Here is a 17,900-nt window from a genome sequence, read left to right as displayed (position 1 = left end):
TACGTCTCATTTATAGTTCGGGAATTTTTGTTCAAGTGTTGTACGGTAATTTCAGTGTCACCCTGTATATCTACATTAAGCAACAAGTACTTTGCGTGCGAATGTTTAAAAAATATATATACCCCATGAAGGCACTCTATTAAGATTTCCACAACACAATTTTTGAGTATTTCGAAGTTTTCTAGTATTCGGTCCTTTAAAATTTGTCGCCTGGCAAATGTTGTAATAATAGCTGGTGGTGTGTAATAATAGAAATAAATCATTTATAAACAATAATATTCGTTGATAAGGGTATTTCTAATTTGTGTAATAAATATATATTTTGACAGTTAAAAATAAATTACCTAATATATATTGAATCAAGTTAATAACACATAAGAAATATGTAAAACAATAGTATCACTAACGATCACATTATTTTTTGAAATCTTAGGTATGGGTGACCACTTGCAGTAATGAGTCTCTGCTGGTTGAATGGGCAAAAAGATACAACTGACCGTTTAAATTGAGAGGTATTAAATTCTTCAAACCCCTCTTAATTCCCTGCGATTCTAATATCCAGCCATCCGTGTACTGAAATGAGTAGATCTTATAGTTGTCCTCAGTCACAATGCAAAGGTAGGCATCAGATCCGAAGCCTGAGTAACAGAACAATGATATCTTTAGATAAGCTTAAATGTATCGAATTAAAGGGTACGTACTTCCCATATAGAACGTCGACAAACCAAGAACCGGTTCGTCTAGAACAAAATTTTGGTAATAGTAATAATTGTCCCATTTTGGATGATATTTGAGAATATGTACGGGCTCTTCTGCATTCGCTAATATTATCATGCTGTCCTTCTCAACAACAACTCCTTCTATCTTGGTATATCCAAATGATAGACTTCTTAGATGTACAAACTGAAAATTTGATGTAAATATGTATATACTTTTTTTGTTGAACTCCTTATAGAGAGATCAAGAGAGTATAAAACGTACAGTTCCATTAATTTCTAAATATTCACCTTCTCGTGTGTTTCATTAAATCGGTATATTTCAGTCGAAGGCTGTTTTCCTAAGTTCCCTATAACAAGAACAACTCCCTGATCAGTGGGCAATAGATATAGTGTCCACGCTCCATAAGAAGGAATGCTTTGAATTTCTAAAGCACTTCTCTGAAAGAAATGAAAATGCCGAGTTAAGACAGAAATGGTAAAATTATAGTTTATTTATGTAGTACCCTGTCACCATTAAATTTGAAGACGGAACAATTCAGGTCATGAGTGTCAGCAATAGGATCGTAATATTTGGCTACAATGGCGTAGGTAACCCCTTTGATAGAAGTGAAAAATTTAACGTCACTAATGTAGCCCTTGAAATATGATGGATACGTTTGGAAACTTCCATTGTCCATTTCCATACTAAAAGTATTCCAAATCATAGTAGAAGTTTCACTTGTGTCATCAGTATTATTGGCCCTAGAAATGTAGTTCTAGTGTCGTTTAAAATGCATATAACGTTAGAACATTCTTACCTGCATTTTGAGCTGGTGCTAATACTATTTGTGGAAAAATGAACTGACATGAAACCATTCTCATAGCTAAACACTCTTTGGTGAGATTTTTTGAGAACGGAAATTATAGAAAGTTGTGGTGTTATCACATACGAATATTGCACAGAACATTTACATCCATGCGGTAGATTACATTTCTCGTGGGATTCTTCGCTGATAATGTCTTTAGTAAAGGAATCCTTGCTCATTGCTTCTCTGGCATCAGTTGCATTATAAGTTCCCAATCGTTGATATTCAGAGTTTTGAATATACATAAAATCTTTTGGTAAATCTGGGAATAATTTTTTAATTACGTATAATATGAGAAAGATTTTGGTAAGCAGAAGATCTGGGACTTACTTTGAACGCTGGCCATATTATCTTTGATTATAGCCTTTATTTTGCTCATATCACCGAAAATATTTTCTTCTTCGACACTAGCTGCTTTAGTGTCTATGATTCTCTTGATTTCATCCAGAGGAAAACCATTAATTTTGTTTATGTTAATATTATTTTCGAATTTAACTGATTTTAGTATTGTCTGAAACAGCACATTTTAGTAATCATTATGTCAAGAAAAAGTTAGAGGAAAAAATTCAACCAGTCATCACACCTCTCAACTGGTGCTAATGCTCAAGAGTTTATAGGATTGTACATAAACCAACGGTGTATTATTCTATTCATATCCTGCAGACATATATTAAAATAACGTTTTACTTACAATACTTCCATTTATAGCGTCTGTATCCCTGCGGAAGACTGAGTCGTTATAAGACTCGGCAACATCAATATTATTCAGATAATTGACTGTAACGTTTCCTAGGAACGTAATATTATCCATAAAAATTTTTGGAGCTTTAACTTTCTGTTTGTTGACATCAAAAACTACATTTTCTAAATGAATTTTGTTCACGGTTTTAGCTTGGATGTTTTCTATGTAGAAATGGATTTCTATGTGATAAGATGGAATAATAAATACATCAACTTACCTTTAATTTCTAAATCTGTGAAGTAGTATGTAGCGTTGGTAACTTGTTTTTCAGTAGTATTTGTTAACAATCTGTTTTTCAATACATAATCTAAATTTAAATTATTTATATTCTTTACATTCAAGTTATTTTCTACTCTCACAGAATCAAATGCTGCATTGGGAATTGGTCGAAGTTTGGCTGTACTGACGATATTGTCTGGATTAATTCCTACTATGCGATCAGTCTTAAAAATAGAAAGAAATGGAAAACGATTTTTTAGAAAACTGAAACAAGTTACCAGAAGTTTATCAGTCTGAAGCCCTGCTAAGAAAACTTTCTCCCCTAAGATGGTCAAGTTATTAACACCATCAGCAGGGATTATTCTCTTAGGAAGTTCTGGGATGAAGAAGTCATTAACAATGAGAACATCTGAATTTCCAGTGACTGTTAGTGATTCGGCGCCGATGGTGTTTTGAAATTTTGTATAGCCAGTAATAATTTGGTCCTCTTCCGAATCAGTAAAAACTGCATCCTCAATTAGGTGTTCTAAGTCAATTTTATTCAGTTTATCTTTTATTGTGACTGTGTGTGCCACAACGTCTCCATTGATTGTCACCTAAAAATATTTACTTATGAAGTTAGTAAAAAAGGACAGATTTTGAGTTACTAACGGGAGCAAGAATTACATTGTTCTCTCCCTTCTTAACGCTTTTATTAATAATTTTAGCTAAGTCGGAGTTTTCATCTAGAAAAGTGACGTTTCCTATTATCACCATTTCTCTCCATTCTTGAGATTGTGGTGAACGAATGTGATTCATTGCTTCGTATATATTGCAAGGATGCATATCAATCGCTTTTACTGAATCATCCAAATTTGTATTTCTCAGTGTAATTCCTCCCGAAGCAGAAATCACTTGAGGTTTCTTTGAAGACGCGTCAATGAGGTTCGTAACATTGAACTCATTTATCATTTTTGTAATTAAATGCTCTAAAAATGTTACACATTAATCAGCTTAACATAATTGGAAATAATAAAAAATGATAACTTGATAAGTTTGTTTTTCATCATTAATAAGTTTATTTTTACATAAGAATTTTTATAAGAACATCTAATAATTTTATCCTTTTTGATTCACTCCTTACCCGTTTTGAGATTATTAAATGTGAATCTTCCACTAACTGATTGGTTAGAACCCGTGTGGAGTATTCTCTTCGTTAATGAAGAGAAATCAATTTTATTTATTGTTGCAGCAACCAGATTGTCTACATGGATTTTTCCAAAAAATTTGATATCTTGCACTAAATCTGCTTTGGTGTCTCTTTGGGAATTGCTCTTCAAATTAGGAAAAATATATTAATAGTGGTTTCTTTACATTGTTATCTCAAGGCCTTTTTTTTCGACATTATTGCAGCAGAATTGTAAGCTGCGATATAAATAATATTCCGAAAAAACTTTGTCGCCAACATATGGCGCGATAAGCCTTTCGAATACACCAGTAAAAAATCTACTAGCTACCTACCTGATTAATTAAGTTTAGAATATTGTGATCATTTATAGTATTCAAATTTTCCACATGCTGTACACTGAGATGCCCTTTAACATTTATGGCGTTAAGTTGAGTCGTGTTTATTATCACGTCTAGTTTTTTCAAATATTCCTTAACATTATAATTGTTAATAGTTTTGACGTAAAGTTTCTCAACTGAAAGTTTGAAATTTAGTTATTTATAATAGTAATACGGATGTGATGTACCCGAAGCATTTTTCAGTGACAAGTTGCTCAAGTTTTGTGGACTATTCAACATAATTAAATTTTCAGTCTTTGGCATATTATTTATCGTTTCTGTCCAAATATTTCCCTTCAAGTTTCCTTTAACGATAATTGACCGAAAAGATTTTTTTTCTGAAAATAGTGATTGGTGTTCTTTTCACTCTTCCTTAGATTATCTTATGCAACTTAGACATATTTACCAAAAAACTTCTGTGGCAACGTTTTATTTACGTTATCTTCCAAAATCTTAGTTACTAACGTATTGCGAAATACCTTCCTGCCTTTAATCACGTATCTGAAACAATAAACGGTATTCAGTAAAGAATCTAAAGAACTGCAGTGAAGTTGACGACAAATACCTTTTTCCATCGTTTCTCACTGTTTCAGAAATTAAACTGGTCAAATTGACTGATTTGTTAAACTGATCATTCATCAAAACGTCCCCGTTTACCGTGACATTTTCAAAGACCAATCGACTTTTAATCTCAGTATCATTGTTATTAACAGCAAAATTCGATATTGGAACATCGTTTATGAAGTTTGTGTTAAGATGAGATACCGACACTCCATCCATAGCTTCCAAATGAACTGGAATTTCCTGGAACGATATCGTAAATCTAAACTAGGACACATGTGTAATCTGCGACTTACCTGATCGCCATTCTTAGTCCAATATCCATTGATGGCATCCGTTGTATAGTCCTTGCCATTAACATCCATGGTAGAATTTGGGTTTATTATTAAATCATTGATATAAAGATTTCCTCTAATGATAATCTTTCCTGAGTATCTCTGTATTAAATCGGATTGATTCGTTCCAAAGACATGGCCCTCTCTTATAGTGTAGGGGATATCATTTTTGAGTACTTTTAGATTATTTTTAACTTCAATATGATCAATGTTCACTTTTCCTGCAAAATGTTGTAATATTGCAATGTCTCGATCTATTTAGGTATCGTTATTTCACTACCTTTGACTGTCGCATTTTTATCAATTAAAACGCTGTTGGAAATATTGATTCTATTTACAGTTCCGCTTTCGATCTTAAAAGCATCGATATGGAAAAATTTTATGTCTGTAGTGATATTCTGTTCCGTGGTTTTAGTCATAATATCTTTAACTTGAATGCCGTTTAGGAACTTCGTTTCAAGTGAATTTAATGTAATTTCCGGCACAGTTAAATTACCTAGAGATAGATTATTGGTTCCTTTAAGACAATTTAATATAATCAGATACCCTCAATAGAGCTGTCTGATCCGATTTCAAAGACCGTCTTTTCGAATTCGGACCACTTAATACCGTCCAAATACTCTGTATCCAAGTTTTCAATATAGACATGATTAGCAAATTTCAGGTCCTGAATATTTTGTCGAAAGTCTCCAGGAGCTATTGTAAGGGGTTCCTAAGGGAAGAATGACAGTTTCTGAACTGTAATAATAAAACAGTTTTCTAATTGTATAAATGAAAGTTGGATTTCCCCGTAGTTTTCATATTTTTGCTCACCCCATTGAGTTGAAGAACTGTTGAATTTCTAGCGAAAACGTTCTCAAACGATTTGACACCTTTAATTTTTGCAGAGTTGTTTTTTTTGACAATACGGTGGACATCTATGTTATTGATTTTTTGAGCATAGATTTTGGGAACAATAATGTTTTTAACTTTAAATTGCCCTGTTATCTGCCTCTCATCATTACTTCTAAGAAGATCTAAAATGCGGTGATTGAATTTGGCTTATGATGAATGGTATTGCGGCAATTCTGGTTTACCCTCGAACAACCTTGAAGCTTTCCCGTTTGTAACTAAAACTTTAGTTTTGATGCTTTCGATATTCACAGGTCCTTTAATAGTCTGTTCCTTCTTGGATCGGAGCCACAAATCTGGGCTCCACTTCTTCCCATTTGTCGTATTGAACACCAAATTGTTTGCTGTGATAGTTTTGGCAGTAATATTGCCCCTGATGATGACCTGCCCACTAACTACCTAAAAAGTTCGACGTTTGTGTATATTGATGGTTATTTTAATTATTTATTGACGTAGACACGATAATTTGAAAACTAATGTGTCCTAGGGCAAAAAGCATGAATAAGCAAGTATTGAGACATTCATTATGGGGCTTATAATGTGATAGAAGTGACTTACGAGTTGAGTGGAATTTCCCTCCGTATTTAAAACGAGTTTCAGTTTATTTAATCGGCTAGTTAAGGCAGTTAAGTTAGCTTCCTTGTTTGTATCCTGAAATATATTTTCATTTATATGGCCAGTAGGAAAAATGATGAAAACTAAGGCAGAAACTTTATATAAACACAGGTCCGCTAACGCTTTGAATCCGAGATAGACTGTGCTAAAATTTTGGAAAAAATTAGTTAATTCCGGTTAAGTTTTCGGAAATTTTACTGTACAGGGTGTAACATGTCGTCGTGAAAATACTTTAGGGAGCGATAGTACTTTGAAAAAAAAAATGCTAATAAACACATCGTCAAAAACGCACCATTTTTAATGTATATGGTGGCAGACAGTGGGGTCTTGCACGGTAGTGGGACATTTTCAACAATGTTTATAGTTTTGTTTTCGTTTAGATTTATATTTTATTTTAAGAAAGGTGATTAAATGTTACGAATTGATTCGGATTGACAATTGAGCCGGATTATTAGTTTTTTTCTTACTTTCTTTATCTTTGTAATTTGCATCGGTAGATAATTTTGCAAATTCTACGAAAATGGTGAAAATTACGATGAAAATGTCCACTGTTCGGTCTCACGTCCGCCTCTGCCGTTTTTCCTTCCAATACTGATTCAGTTTGAGCTCCTCCAGGTATGCTGTTCGGTGGTCGTGCAGCTTCGGGGTGTTCCCGAACATAAACGATACGATTCCCCGGTCCCGTCAAAGAAAATAGGATTTTAACAGTAAGATTTTTGTCTGTTTTGAACAGGACGTAATCTCACACGAATGGTCGTCACGGATTTATGAAATCAACCTTTAACTCCGCATAAACTTTTCCAAATTTTCTTCATAAATGCACTGGAAATTTGGGATTTTTCGCGAGCGAAACGGAAGAAGACGCGGAGGGGCCGTTTGTACTGACAGCCAAAGCGTTAACGTTTTGTTTCCAAAGCCTCTTCGACAGGAAGCGTCGTTCTTCTTTGACGTATTTCCGGAAAACCACGTGGCGATTTGATAAAATTAAAAATAGAGGAATTTCTGGAGACTGGAGGTAATTTTTTTTCCATGAAGTTTCTGGAATTAAAGGAAAAAACATTTTACCTCTTCAGTAGCATTTGAAGTGTCTCTCTTCTGAGGGTTTCGCTTCCGTTCTTCGGTAGGGTTTGCAGCAACATAATTACTCATTTGATTTAGCCGAGTTCTCCGGTCGTAAACCTTCTCCTCTAAATTATGAAAGCATCTCCGAAGCGCTTGGTCTTGTTCTGTCTCTATAAAATAGACAAATTGAAATTTGTTTTACGAGCGCTATATCTAAATAATAAATTTACCTATTTCAGCATGTGCCCCGAGACTCATCCCAGAGATGTTTATTATGTTATCTGCGTTTAAACCGGCTATAAAAGTGATATTGCCTCTTTCGTTTTCTCCTTTGTCAATGCCCAATATAACCGAATAATTCTCTCGATAGCTCTTGGTTTTGTACGGAAGAATGGTGTCTTTTTGCGGTTTCAGAATTGCAAATTTCTCCTGTAAATAATTGCAGTCAGAACACACGTCAGCGTTTTTCACAGGAAATAATTAATCATTCAAAAATTTTCCATGAAACGTGCAGTTTACCTCACCTTTTGAACATGAACAATGAATGGTGTGGAATTTGCATAGACGACTAGCGAGTCTTCGATTTTTTCTTTCCAATGAAATGTGTTTTTATGGACTAGTTCGTACCCTGAAATGTGCATAAGGAAATTAACGAAACAATTGCTGTTCAACGTAGAGCAGAACATGTTGCTTCTCTCGAATTCCACAGAAATCACTCTGTTATTCTTTAAAAGCCTTTTTAGAGGAGCGTTTCAACGACAGTTTTAAGAGGCAGTAAAAGCTCTTTTACTGCCGAGGCCAGAATTTTTGTGTCCTGTAATGGTCAACTGTTTCTAGATAAGACTATTTTTACCGTTCCATTTATAAAGCTTTTGGCTGGGTCCTTCTTCATAAATCAACACGTGAGGAATATTTTTTAGCAGAAAAATGTTCATATGGACAGGATTCCGGAGGCGCAAATGTTGTATTTTCCTCAACTTCTCCTGCTTAAACATGTAAACCGATGACCAGCTGTCCTGCAAGGGCAGAAATCAATTAGACTGGTTCTTAAGGATGCAGGATCTCAAACCATTTCGTAGTTATCAGAACTTTGCCCGGCAATAACTATTTCAGAATTTTTGTGCGCGAAGCTACCCAAAGCGGTGATTCTGGAAGTGTAGACCAGATCTAGGCGGTCAAAATAAGTGCCGACCCATTTGTAGATGCTGAGGGAGATACGCGGTCAACAGTCATGATGGCTCGATCCATGGCTACTCACCTGATGGATGCCATATCCCTAGTTCCATTTGTTCCAGAAATCAAGTACACACTACCTTTGTTCGTGAAGAATAATCCTTCGGCTGAATTGGGGGCCAAAATGCTCTGCACGAAGGTAGGCACAGTTTCATTTACTTGGATGGTATAAACCAAAATTTCATTTGGGGTGGAGACAGCCAAAAAACCCATTTTTTCGTACTCAAACACCTACAATTATCCGTTATATCACTGCTATTTAGAATAACTTCACGTTACACCTTGAAAAAAACAGTCTCGGGGATTTCAAAAGTTGAATATAATTCCATGCTCAATAGTCGTCTCATGGTTGCAAGAAAAACCTCTTCATTTATGGAGATAAAGGTTTTGTTGAAGAGCGTATAGACATGGATGCGTGGATCATCGGGGGTGTTCTCATGGCGAATACTTGATAATATGGGCTCTTCGGATTCTGTAATATTTATATGGATGAAGATGTAATCACGTTGGTCTTCTCATCCGGCCTTTATCCCTGCTTTATTAATAGTCAAACACTAAATTTTAAAAGATAGCAACATGAAGTGTGAATTACATAATATGATTCCGGATTTATGAGCTATCAAGATGTATCTACATTTAATTGGCTTGTATCTCTCCAATGATGATTATTATGCTATTAATCACGCTAGTGATTTATCACGACACAATATACGATTTCATTTCTCACTTCGCTCATTAAAACATGCAAATGAGCATAAAGATATCATAATTCAGGACATAAAGACGGAATCTTGCAGAGGACCTGCTTTTGACCTTTATTGTGATTTTTATTGTAGCTACATGGTGCTCCAAAGATAATAATTCTTATTTACGTTTTAGTAATTTGTGCAGATAGCTTATTGGGCATCATTAATAATCACAGTCATCAATAATCATGGAGTTATTACAGTTATTTTTGTTTGAAGAAGTTGAGTCTACTTCGTGCTTACACGAACTGTTGGAATCCTGAATTTCGCAGCTCCTTCACACCTTCTTGGGCGGATCTAGTGTAAAAGTGTTTTCGTATTGTGATTCCCAGGCAAATGGTTTTGCAAAATATTTTTTTTACTTTCCTGTTTCATTATGATTTTTCAAGGCTTCGTGAGGTTCACTGCTTTTCAAGTTAGTTCAGGTTGCTCAAGGTTAGTTCGGGTTAGTTGGGAGGCTAAAAACTCATCGGCACCTCGAAGTGGTGTCCTTTGGCTGCTTCCTCCCTCAAGTTCGGGAACAAACCTCGGAGGGGGGAGACGGAGGCAACAGACGCGGAAGGCAGAAGGGTGGATAGTCCATGGATGAAACCGGAGAGTTCGTGAACGCAGGCCTGTCGAAGCAATGACCTATTGCTCCATCACAAACCGGCTCTTCAGGCAAGCACGACAGGAAAGAACATGGGAGGGCCATGGAAGGGCCCAAACACTCGTACACATTTTTGATGCCATAACGCAAGGAAAAGCATCTCAGGGGAAAATGCAAACATGTAGGAACAATTTCCATTGCCGAGGAAAAAAAATTCTGTCGGATGTACATATCAGGATTGGTGACAACACGATACGGGGCCAGAAAGGCATAAACAAAGGGATTGAAAGGCGCAAGAGTGGCGTTGCCCCGAAACTTGAAAGGACACAAATCGAGCATGGGGAGGCGCGAAGCCCTTAGGAAGGCTCTGTCGATTACATGAAGGGTGAACAAAAATTATGTAACCGAAAGAGACTGTAGATGTTTTAATAATATAAGAGACAAGAAAAGCACGAAATTGACTAACAGAAGACGAGGAGAATAGATAGTAGTCGCTCGCAGTCCTCAACACTCCGACGATATATCTCTGAGGACCAGTTCAGGAGTTGGAGAAGGTTCTTTGATCTCGAGGTATTTTGTGGGTGGGCACTTCGGTGAATCCCACACTACCCAGCTGCCGAAATACCAGGACGGATGTCTTTTGAAACTATTCCTCGTGAGGAAAAAAATTCAGGTTAGTTCAGGGTAATTTAGTTCAAATAATTTTTGAAGATTACACGTTGTATACAGAGTGGTTTACATTTAACACATAACTTACCATCAGCATTCATTGCTAATCGACTATCTAAATTGTCTGACTGTTCAAGGAGGTACAAATCTAAACTTTGTCCTTTTTCTGTCCTTACTGTCCATATTACTGACCCAATCCACTTAAAATTATCGCAAGAATTCGTTATTTAAATGAATAGAAAAATGAATGCCAGACATACCACTAGAACAAATAGGTGATTATTCATGTTAAACCAACCAGACGGCCAACTGCAAGCAAACCAGATATGAGTTTCAGGTATCACACTAGGGTAGGCACTATCATACAGATGTACAAACGGCAAAAACCAACAAACTAACAATAACGTTTTTATGTTTAGAAGGCATACTGAGTGATTTGAGGGATATTGGCGCAAATCATACAAAAATAATTTCACTGGGACAAACGGACACGCAGATTCTCATAAAACCCAATTAACTTGAATACGAATGACTAGGGATATTAAATAATCAATTTAATGTCCAATTTAACTACCTTTAAAAGCGCTAAACACTTAGCAAATGAACTAGAAGCGATTTAATCGAAATAAAAATTTGATTAAGCTAAATGATGGGGTTAAACCGGAATTGAGCATTTTCCCACATCCCGGCCAGTGGGTGGTCAGTAAGGGTATAGCACCCCGTATAATCCCGTCTTTTTGTTCAGAGAGTGGACATGAGGGCCATAATATACGTATATATACGGATACTGACATGCTATAGATTCCCCATCCGTTAGGCAGGGCCGGTGCTTGATTTATTCATGATTAGATCCAGTCCCACTGAAAACGTTGTTTCCTGCCCCGCGATGGTAAGGATTTAGTGCAATGAAGTGGCGAATGAGCGAAGCCACTGAATTAATACGGAGGAAATTTGATGTAAGCTGCATATTTCCGAATCTGGGTCATCTCAGGTTTACGGCAACTGTCTTAATGCGTCCAATACGGCTCTGTCCAATAGCTATAACCCGGGCACATTTACATGTTATTTGCATTTGGTGAACGCTGGTCATTTATAAACGAACCTCGGTATATGTCACTGAAAGATTAGTCTGTCACTCAAGCGGTCCAGCGTTATATCATGGTCATTCTTTTGCATTGAAATGGCCCGCTTTAGATTACTGGCAATCATCCTAATATGCAACAAAACGACATTCATTTATATCTATTAAATGAACCCCGTATGCGGGACTATTTTATTACGAGCGAAAAAAATGCTATTTAGGGCACAGGGGAGGATTAGAGGAAATTCGGACCAGCGGTCGAAGAGCGACGGGATGTTTAGTACCGGTAGCGAATTAGGTCACCCGGTAGTGGCCTGCGTGTTGTACCTGCGCACGAGACTGTTTTGGCGTAGTTGCGAAAGGCGGCTCTGGAACCGTGCCCCGATAGGTAAAAACAATTCGATCGTCAATTGTTGAAACATCCCTGAATTAGCGCATCGAAGGTGTCTGCCAAAACTCGACCGTCGACGTGGAATTTCCGTGCTGAACGTAAAGAGTACAGTGACTCGAATCCAGAACAGTGGCGTAGGAAAAAAGAGCGTTTTACGAGAATGTAGTGAAACCAGTTATCCATAAATGGGCCAAAATAAAAGAAGAAGGGACGTTTTAGGATCAATGCAGAATTTAAGAAGTCGCATAAAGCTACGCCTAGAAGCGGAGGGTGAATTCTTCGAGCACCTCTCATAAATCCCTACATTTACTTGTTTCTTACATAACAGCCTTGACAGCTTCACGGATCCAAGCTCGCCAGACTTAAAATTCTCCATTGCCATTTCAAACAATGGCTTTGATCCCTTCCCCCAATGTAACCAGTTTCATTTTAATTTTATGAAAATTCCCAGCATAGAAGTCGATTCGACGCTCTCCCAAATGAATGCAGATTTCCAATACTGAGCACAGTATAGGGACGCTAAAAGCAGAACTGCACTATTCAAAGGGCTAGTTGTCGTTTTTCGATGGAAATTGCCCTTTCGATATGGCGGGACTGGCCATGCCGGACCATCATATTACTTTGCAAAAAATAGCCGCGGTATGCTTATAACAAAATATAATTAGCGGCGGTTGCTGCAAACAGATTGTGCGGATTGCCGGGCATAAATTAATTTATTTTGAGTTTGTTACACGCTGTGTAAAAGCTTTTGAGTCAAAAGGGAAAAATCACTTTTTAGATTTTCTACATGCACTTCACGTGATATACAGGGTTTACAACACAAGAACGTTCAGCACTATATGTTTCTGTATGATTTGAAATTGTTAGACGCGCGATTTATCTCCTTTTCTGGTACTCAGGAGTCGTGCGATATTGATGGGCTACAGAATTTTTCCTCTCCGACGCACCACGGTACTCTCGGTTGACCTGCACTCTGGTTCGCACGGAACCGCTCGTTCTGCATCCGTTCATTAGGCAAGCGGACCTACCCTCAGAAAGAGCGTTATCGAAATTTTGCTCCCTTCCTGTGAAGTCCCCTCAAGAGAGACAACGAAGACCAGTAAGCAAATTCGCGATTGCTCGAATTTCGGGTGGTCAGTAATACGTTTAATAAACTTCGATGAAAAATGCATGAAAAGTGCTCGCAAAGCTTTGTCATTTGAGGAAATAAAACCTTCTCAGCTGGCACATTAGTAAATTCCGCAACTGATAATAAGGGTCCAATTACCCATTCTAACATTTCCCCCTTCCAGCCTCAAAAACATCAATGTGTTATGCTAGTCACAATAGTAGCATTGTTGGGCATAATGGGGTTTTCCTGAGGCTTATGCGTGAATGGGGGTATTAAATTCCATCGGACTGATGCAATTTTACTGAAATATCCTAATGGCACAAACAGATTTGGCGAGTTGACAGTTTCCCCGTTAATTCGGACGGACAGACTTACCGACAACCAGAGCCTGATATATTGGTATCTATTTCGTATTGTTTTAGCGAGCCTTTATGTAAATTATTATATGGAATTTCCCAGGAAACGGCAAATGGATGCGCATCTTTAAAAATTAAAAAGTAGAATGGAAATGGCAAAATATGTCGGTAGAAATTGTGGAAAACTGATCTGAAACGGAAGGGTATCACAACCGAGCATATAATTCACGAGGGCCAATGGAAGTTTTGATATCAGACAGTCGTGAAGAATTCACCAGTGGTGTGGAGGAATCGAACGGAAACGGAATGCAAATTGTGCAGAAACGAAATGGAATGGAAACAGAACGGAAACGGAGAAGTGAAGAATACTGCCCCAGGGTTCCTAACTAAGACAGAAACATCATCTGAAGAACCACTATAATACTTCTACGACCAAAACTAACAGCGAGGATCATTACGATCTAGTGCCATGATCTTACTCTAATCGTACGACTCCTGTGGCCAGGGCGTAATTAAATTCGAAATTAACTAAATTGCGAAATTAAACTTCAGGGCATCATGTGTCAACCTAATGATCTCATAATCGCTAAACTGAACCAAAGGGATAAAAAAACTGCAAGATCCCCATCCTAAATGAGACACAAAACGCCATTCAAATTCGCCCAATGTTGCTACTTAAGCCATAATGTGAAACTCGCAACATTAAGTGAAGCTACTACGTAAGCTATTTTTGTTTCCTATAAACATTCAGGAAATTAAAGGATCTTTGTAAGTTTAGGCTTGAATGAAATCTCAACAAACCGTATGAAATCATCGAGAAGTATGCACTTAATAGACCTAATGGAGAGTTATTAGTTACACGCGCTCCTCTTCCTGATTAATTTGTAACGTTCAAAGCCCAAATTAATCAGAATTATGATTAATCCGGATTATGCGAAGGCTCCGTTTCTATGGTTCAAATCGCGGAACTTTTTATGCACGTGACAGGCTTCATATAAGCCGTGATGCCACATGTTTTTAAAATTAATGTGTAGCAAGAATTGCTCAGGTACTGGTGCTTATGAATTGCTCGTTACAGCGATTGTTTATGAACTTGAGCATTATACCAATAGTAATATTAACGACACCGATAATAAATAACCGGGGGCACTATTTTATTTCTCAAAAGAAGACAACGGCTTAAAACACCAAATTAGACCAAAACGTCAGCAAATTAAGCGGCAACTGTGTAAAAAAATTGACGTATACCGTGCGTTTAAAAAAAATCCGGTCAAGTAGGCTTTGGAATTATTTGATACCGAGCCCGTATGTCGCTGATATGCTCTACGTCATCTCGAGTTCACGAATAAACCTAACTTCATTTAAATACGACTCCGTTTTTCTTTATTATTTGTTGGATTTTATTGAAATTGGTCTTTTTCAAAGCTCCACAGACTTGTGCGTTGGTCAGTTAACGTTTTCTAAGTGGTAAAACTGATATTTACGTTTAAACAAAAAGGCTTTATGGTCGAGTCTTACTTTCGGAAGGGACAGTTCGTGAACGAAGAATGGGCCTCTGAAATTCGACCTAGTCGTTTCATGATTTGTTGCAAACGGGGTAAGTAGATAATTGTTAATTAGATTTATTTAAGAATAATTTTTTCTCGATCGCTATAAAAGATTGAAATTAAAAGTAAAGTTTAGGTTATGTTCGAGGTTACGTAGAACACATTAAGACGTGCGGGCTCAGTGTCAAATCCTTCCAAAGCCTACTTGATCGGATTTCTTTTCAACGTGCGCCACTTAGACATTCAAATGTATTTTTGTCCTTTTTTGGCACATTAAATTAATACGACTTGCCGTTTGACGTAAGGCGCTCTTGATCGTTACATTTTGTGACGTGAATAGAAAGCTACGTCATTCGAACCACAGATATTTATTTCGCAAGAGAGCAGCAGAAAGTTCGGATTCGGTTGCATGGGACGCCCCCCAAAGTAGCATTCTGGAAAGCGATAGTAATTAGCACTGGCGATTTTATACCCACCATATTTTTGCCGACCGTTCTAAAGTTAATCGCAAAGTCCTGCCTTCAGGGAAAAGAGTTTAATGTTTTTAATCAGATAAAACTGCTCACACACGTGTAATATGCGTTGAAGCAGGAATGCTTAATCCTGCCTGCTATATCGTGTTCCTCTTATATTTAAATTCGTTAGGTTCGTTACTGCATTAAACTCAATGTGGCGGAGGTTTTAGCTCAACGTTTAATTATCGCGGATATTTCATTCTCGGGTTTAGTCGTTTAAAGTGAAATGATTACGGAAATCGTTTAACTTTAAATATTTTTATCGAAGCTTTTAACAACAAAAATTCTAATGAATTTTAGTGCTAAAAACTGCTAAACTCGCGTTTCACGTTCATTCGGGATCGTTCGGGTTGGTATAAATAATAATTATGCGTTTAAATGAGAAACACGGAACAAGTCAATATATGAATATTGAACATACGAATTATCGATGTATAAATACAAATGGTCATAATCTTCTACATGAGCACCCTGTACCCTGAACTCCACGTCATATATTTCAATACCAGACGAGGCAAGATACCCATCGATTTCCCTGCGAGTATACAAATCGACGAGTTCTTTGAATAAAATCAGTATCGAATTCGCGGCCATTAAGGACATTGTAGGAACGTAAAGAACATTTTATGCGGGTTGCTTGGGCTTCTTTATAGACTGGTAATTTTCCGGGTTTTAAATTTTAATGTTATCAACAGTAGGTAGGCAATCAACTTAAACAAGTTTGAAATGGTAAATTAAAATTATACGAAACCGTGCGCGCAAAGGGGAGAAAATAATTTCTTAAGCCAAAGCGCTTCACTGCGGCGAAAATAAACCGAATTGATGCTAACTCTTATATCCGAAAGACTCAATTCTTCTTTAATTCAATGTCTATTGACTCGACTATTCCTTTGATTAAAAGAGGAGGATCCACTTTTTTCTGGTTAATGAAATAAGAAACCTTGCGACCGGATTGAACGAAATTTGAACATAATTGAGAGATACATCAATTTCGACCTTAAATTTGATTCCTCGAACCAATTCTCGTCTCCTTTGCGACGATGAGCGACGCTACTGGGCCCGAATGTCGTCAGCTCTGTGTCGAATTTATATTTTAATTTAATCAAAACTAAAATATTTTAATTCAACTATTACAAAATAATTAGACCGAAATGCGATTTATTTAAATTTAATTTAAGTTGCCCCGTCTTAAGGGCGCGTTTGTTTGACAAGCGCGGATATTCAATTAAGCCATGCGGATCATATCAGAGTGTCACTTATTTGTCCGAACTTAAGGCGCATTAAGACGCTGCGACGGAGCAAACAGCTAATACCTACATCAAAACATATATGGCATCATTTAGATGTGATTTCACCCTAATAATTAAACTAATAGGTCGTGTGTGGATGGGGTGATTACAGTCTCCTTACCGGATTTCGTAGAGAAGCAAAGCAAGAGAATTCATCTGTGAAATTACGTAAAGTAATTGATTTCCCTGTTTCTGCATTGCGAATGAATAAGTACTGCGCCTCAACGGCAAATAGAGCTTTCCTCCACAAAGGCCCTGCGCTATTAAGTTGCAGTTAAACCGTACCAAATACAATGATAGAATTCCGAGAGATTTAATGACTTTTTTGTGCCAGGGGACAAGTAATATAAAGGTAATTACTGTGACGGTGCGCCATTTTATTTCCTATAGGACTGTCCGCTTCAAAATAAGCAAAAAAACATCGGTATTTAACGGCAGTTAAACCAGGATCAGCAGTAAAACTTTGCAGTTGCGATATTTGCAAAAGGTTAATATGACGCTGGAATAGCCACACTGGACAGGTGGAGGTACTAGGAAATGGGCACGGACGTGTTAACTTGGGAATGTCTCATAAAGCACCTGATTTGTTTTGCGCTGTTATGCATGGCGAAACGCTAGTAAAGGCTAAAGGAAAAAGCAGATGGAAACTAGCAAACTGCACTAATGTTCTCTAATATAATTTAATGTTTATGAAATTAATCGCAAAAACTTTGTGTGCGATTTTGTTGAACACCTCGCCCAAGTACGCCACTGCCTCTCGCCCACTGTTTTCTGGCTGTAGAAGCTCTGCTTGACTAGAATTTTCTAATAGTTCCTGAAAGCTTCTAGAAACCTCCTTC

The 17,900-nt window shown here is 37.1% G+C and overlaps 1 protein-coding gene across 1 annotated transcript; it reads right to left on the bottom strand.

Moving 5' to 3' along the window:
* Positions 1 to 259: 259 nt before the first annotated feature.
* On the bottom strand, positions 260 to 11,185 carry fs(1)M3 (female sterile (1) M3). Its single transcript, XM_066302133.1, has 30 exons — positions 11,032 to 11,185; positions 10,860 to 10,971; positions 9,049 to 9,239; positions 8,793 to 8,998; positions 8,604 to 8,739; positions 8,388 to 8,550; positions 8,059 to 8,162; positions 7,765 to 7,963; positions 7,538 to 7,704; positions 6,416 to 6,508; positions 6,043 to 6,256; positions 5,780 to 5,982; positions 5,513 to 5,678; positions 5,247 to 5,462; positions 4,928 to 5,187; positions 4,636 to 4,874; positions 4,477 to 4,571; positions 4,259 to 4,408; positions 4,026 to 4,207; positions 3,649 to 3,838; positions 3,177 to 3,493; positions 2,804 to 3,121; positions 2,524 to 2,749; positions 2,256 to 2,467; positions 1,895 to 2,075; positions 1,517 to 1,826; positions 1,223 to 1,460; positions 1,008 to 1,157; positions 702 to 903; positions 260 to 638 (listed from the first exon to the last, which is right to left on the bottom strand). The coding sequence occupies exons 1-30, from the start codon at positions 11,056 to 11,058 to the stop codon at positions 430 to 432; spliced, it is 5,676 nt and encodes a 1,891-aa protein (XP_066158230.1). The 5' UTR covers positions 11,059 to 11,185; the 3' UTR covers positions 260 to 429.
* Positions 11,186 to 17,900: the final 6,715 nt, after the last annotated feature.

This window comes from Euwallacea fornicatus, chromosome 3 (genome assembly GCF_040115645.1).
Source record: "Euwallacea fornicatus isolate EFF26 chromosome 3, ASM4011564v1, whole genome shotgun sequence".
NCBI lineage: Eukaryota > Metazoa > Arthropoda > Insecta > Coleoptera > Curculionidae > Euwallacea > Euwallacea fornicatus.
Note: the sequence above shows the minus strand (reverse complement) of the source record. Positions and strands in the feature narration are given on the sequence as shown.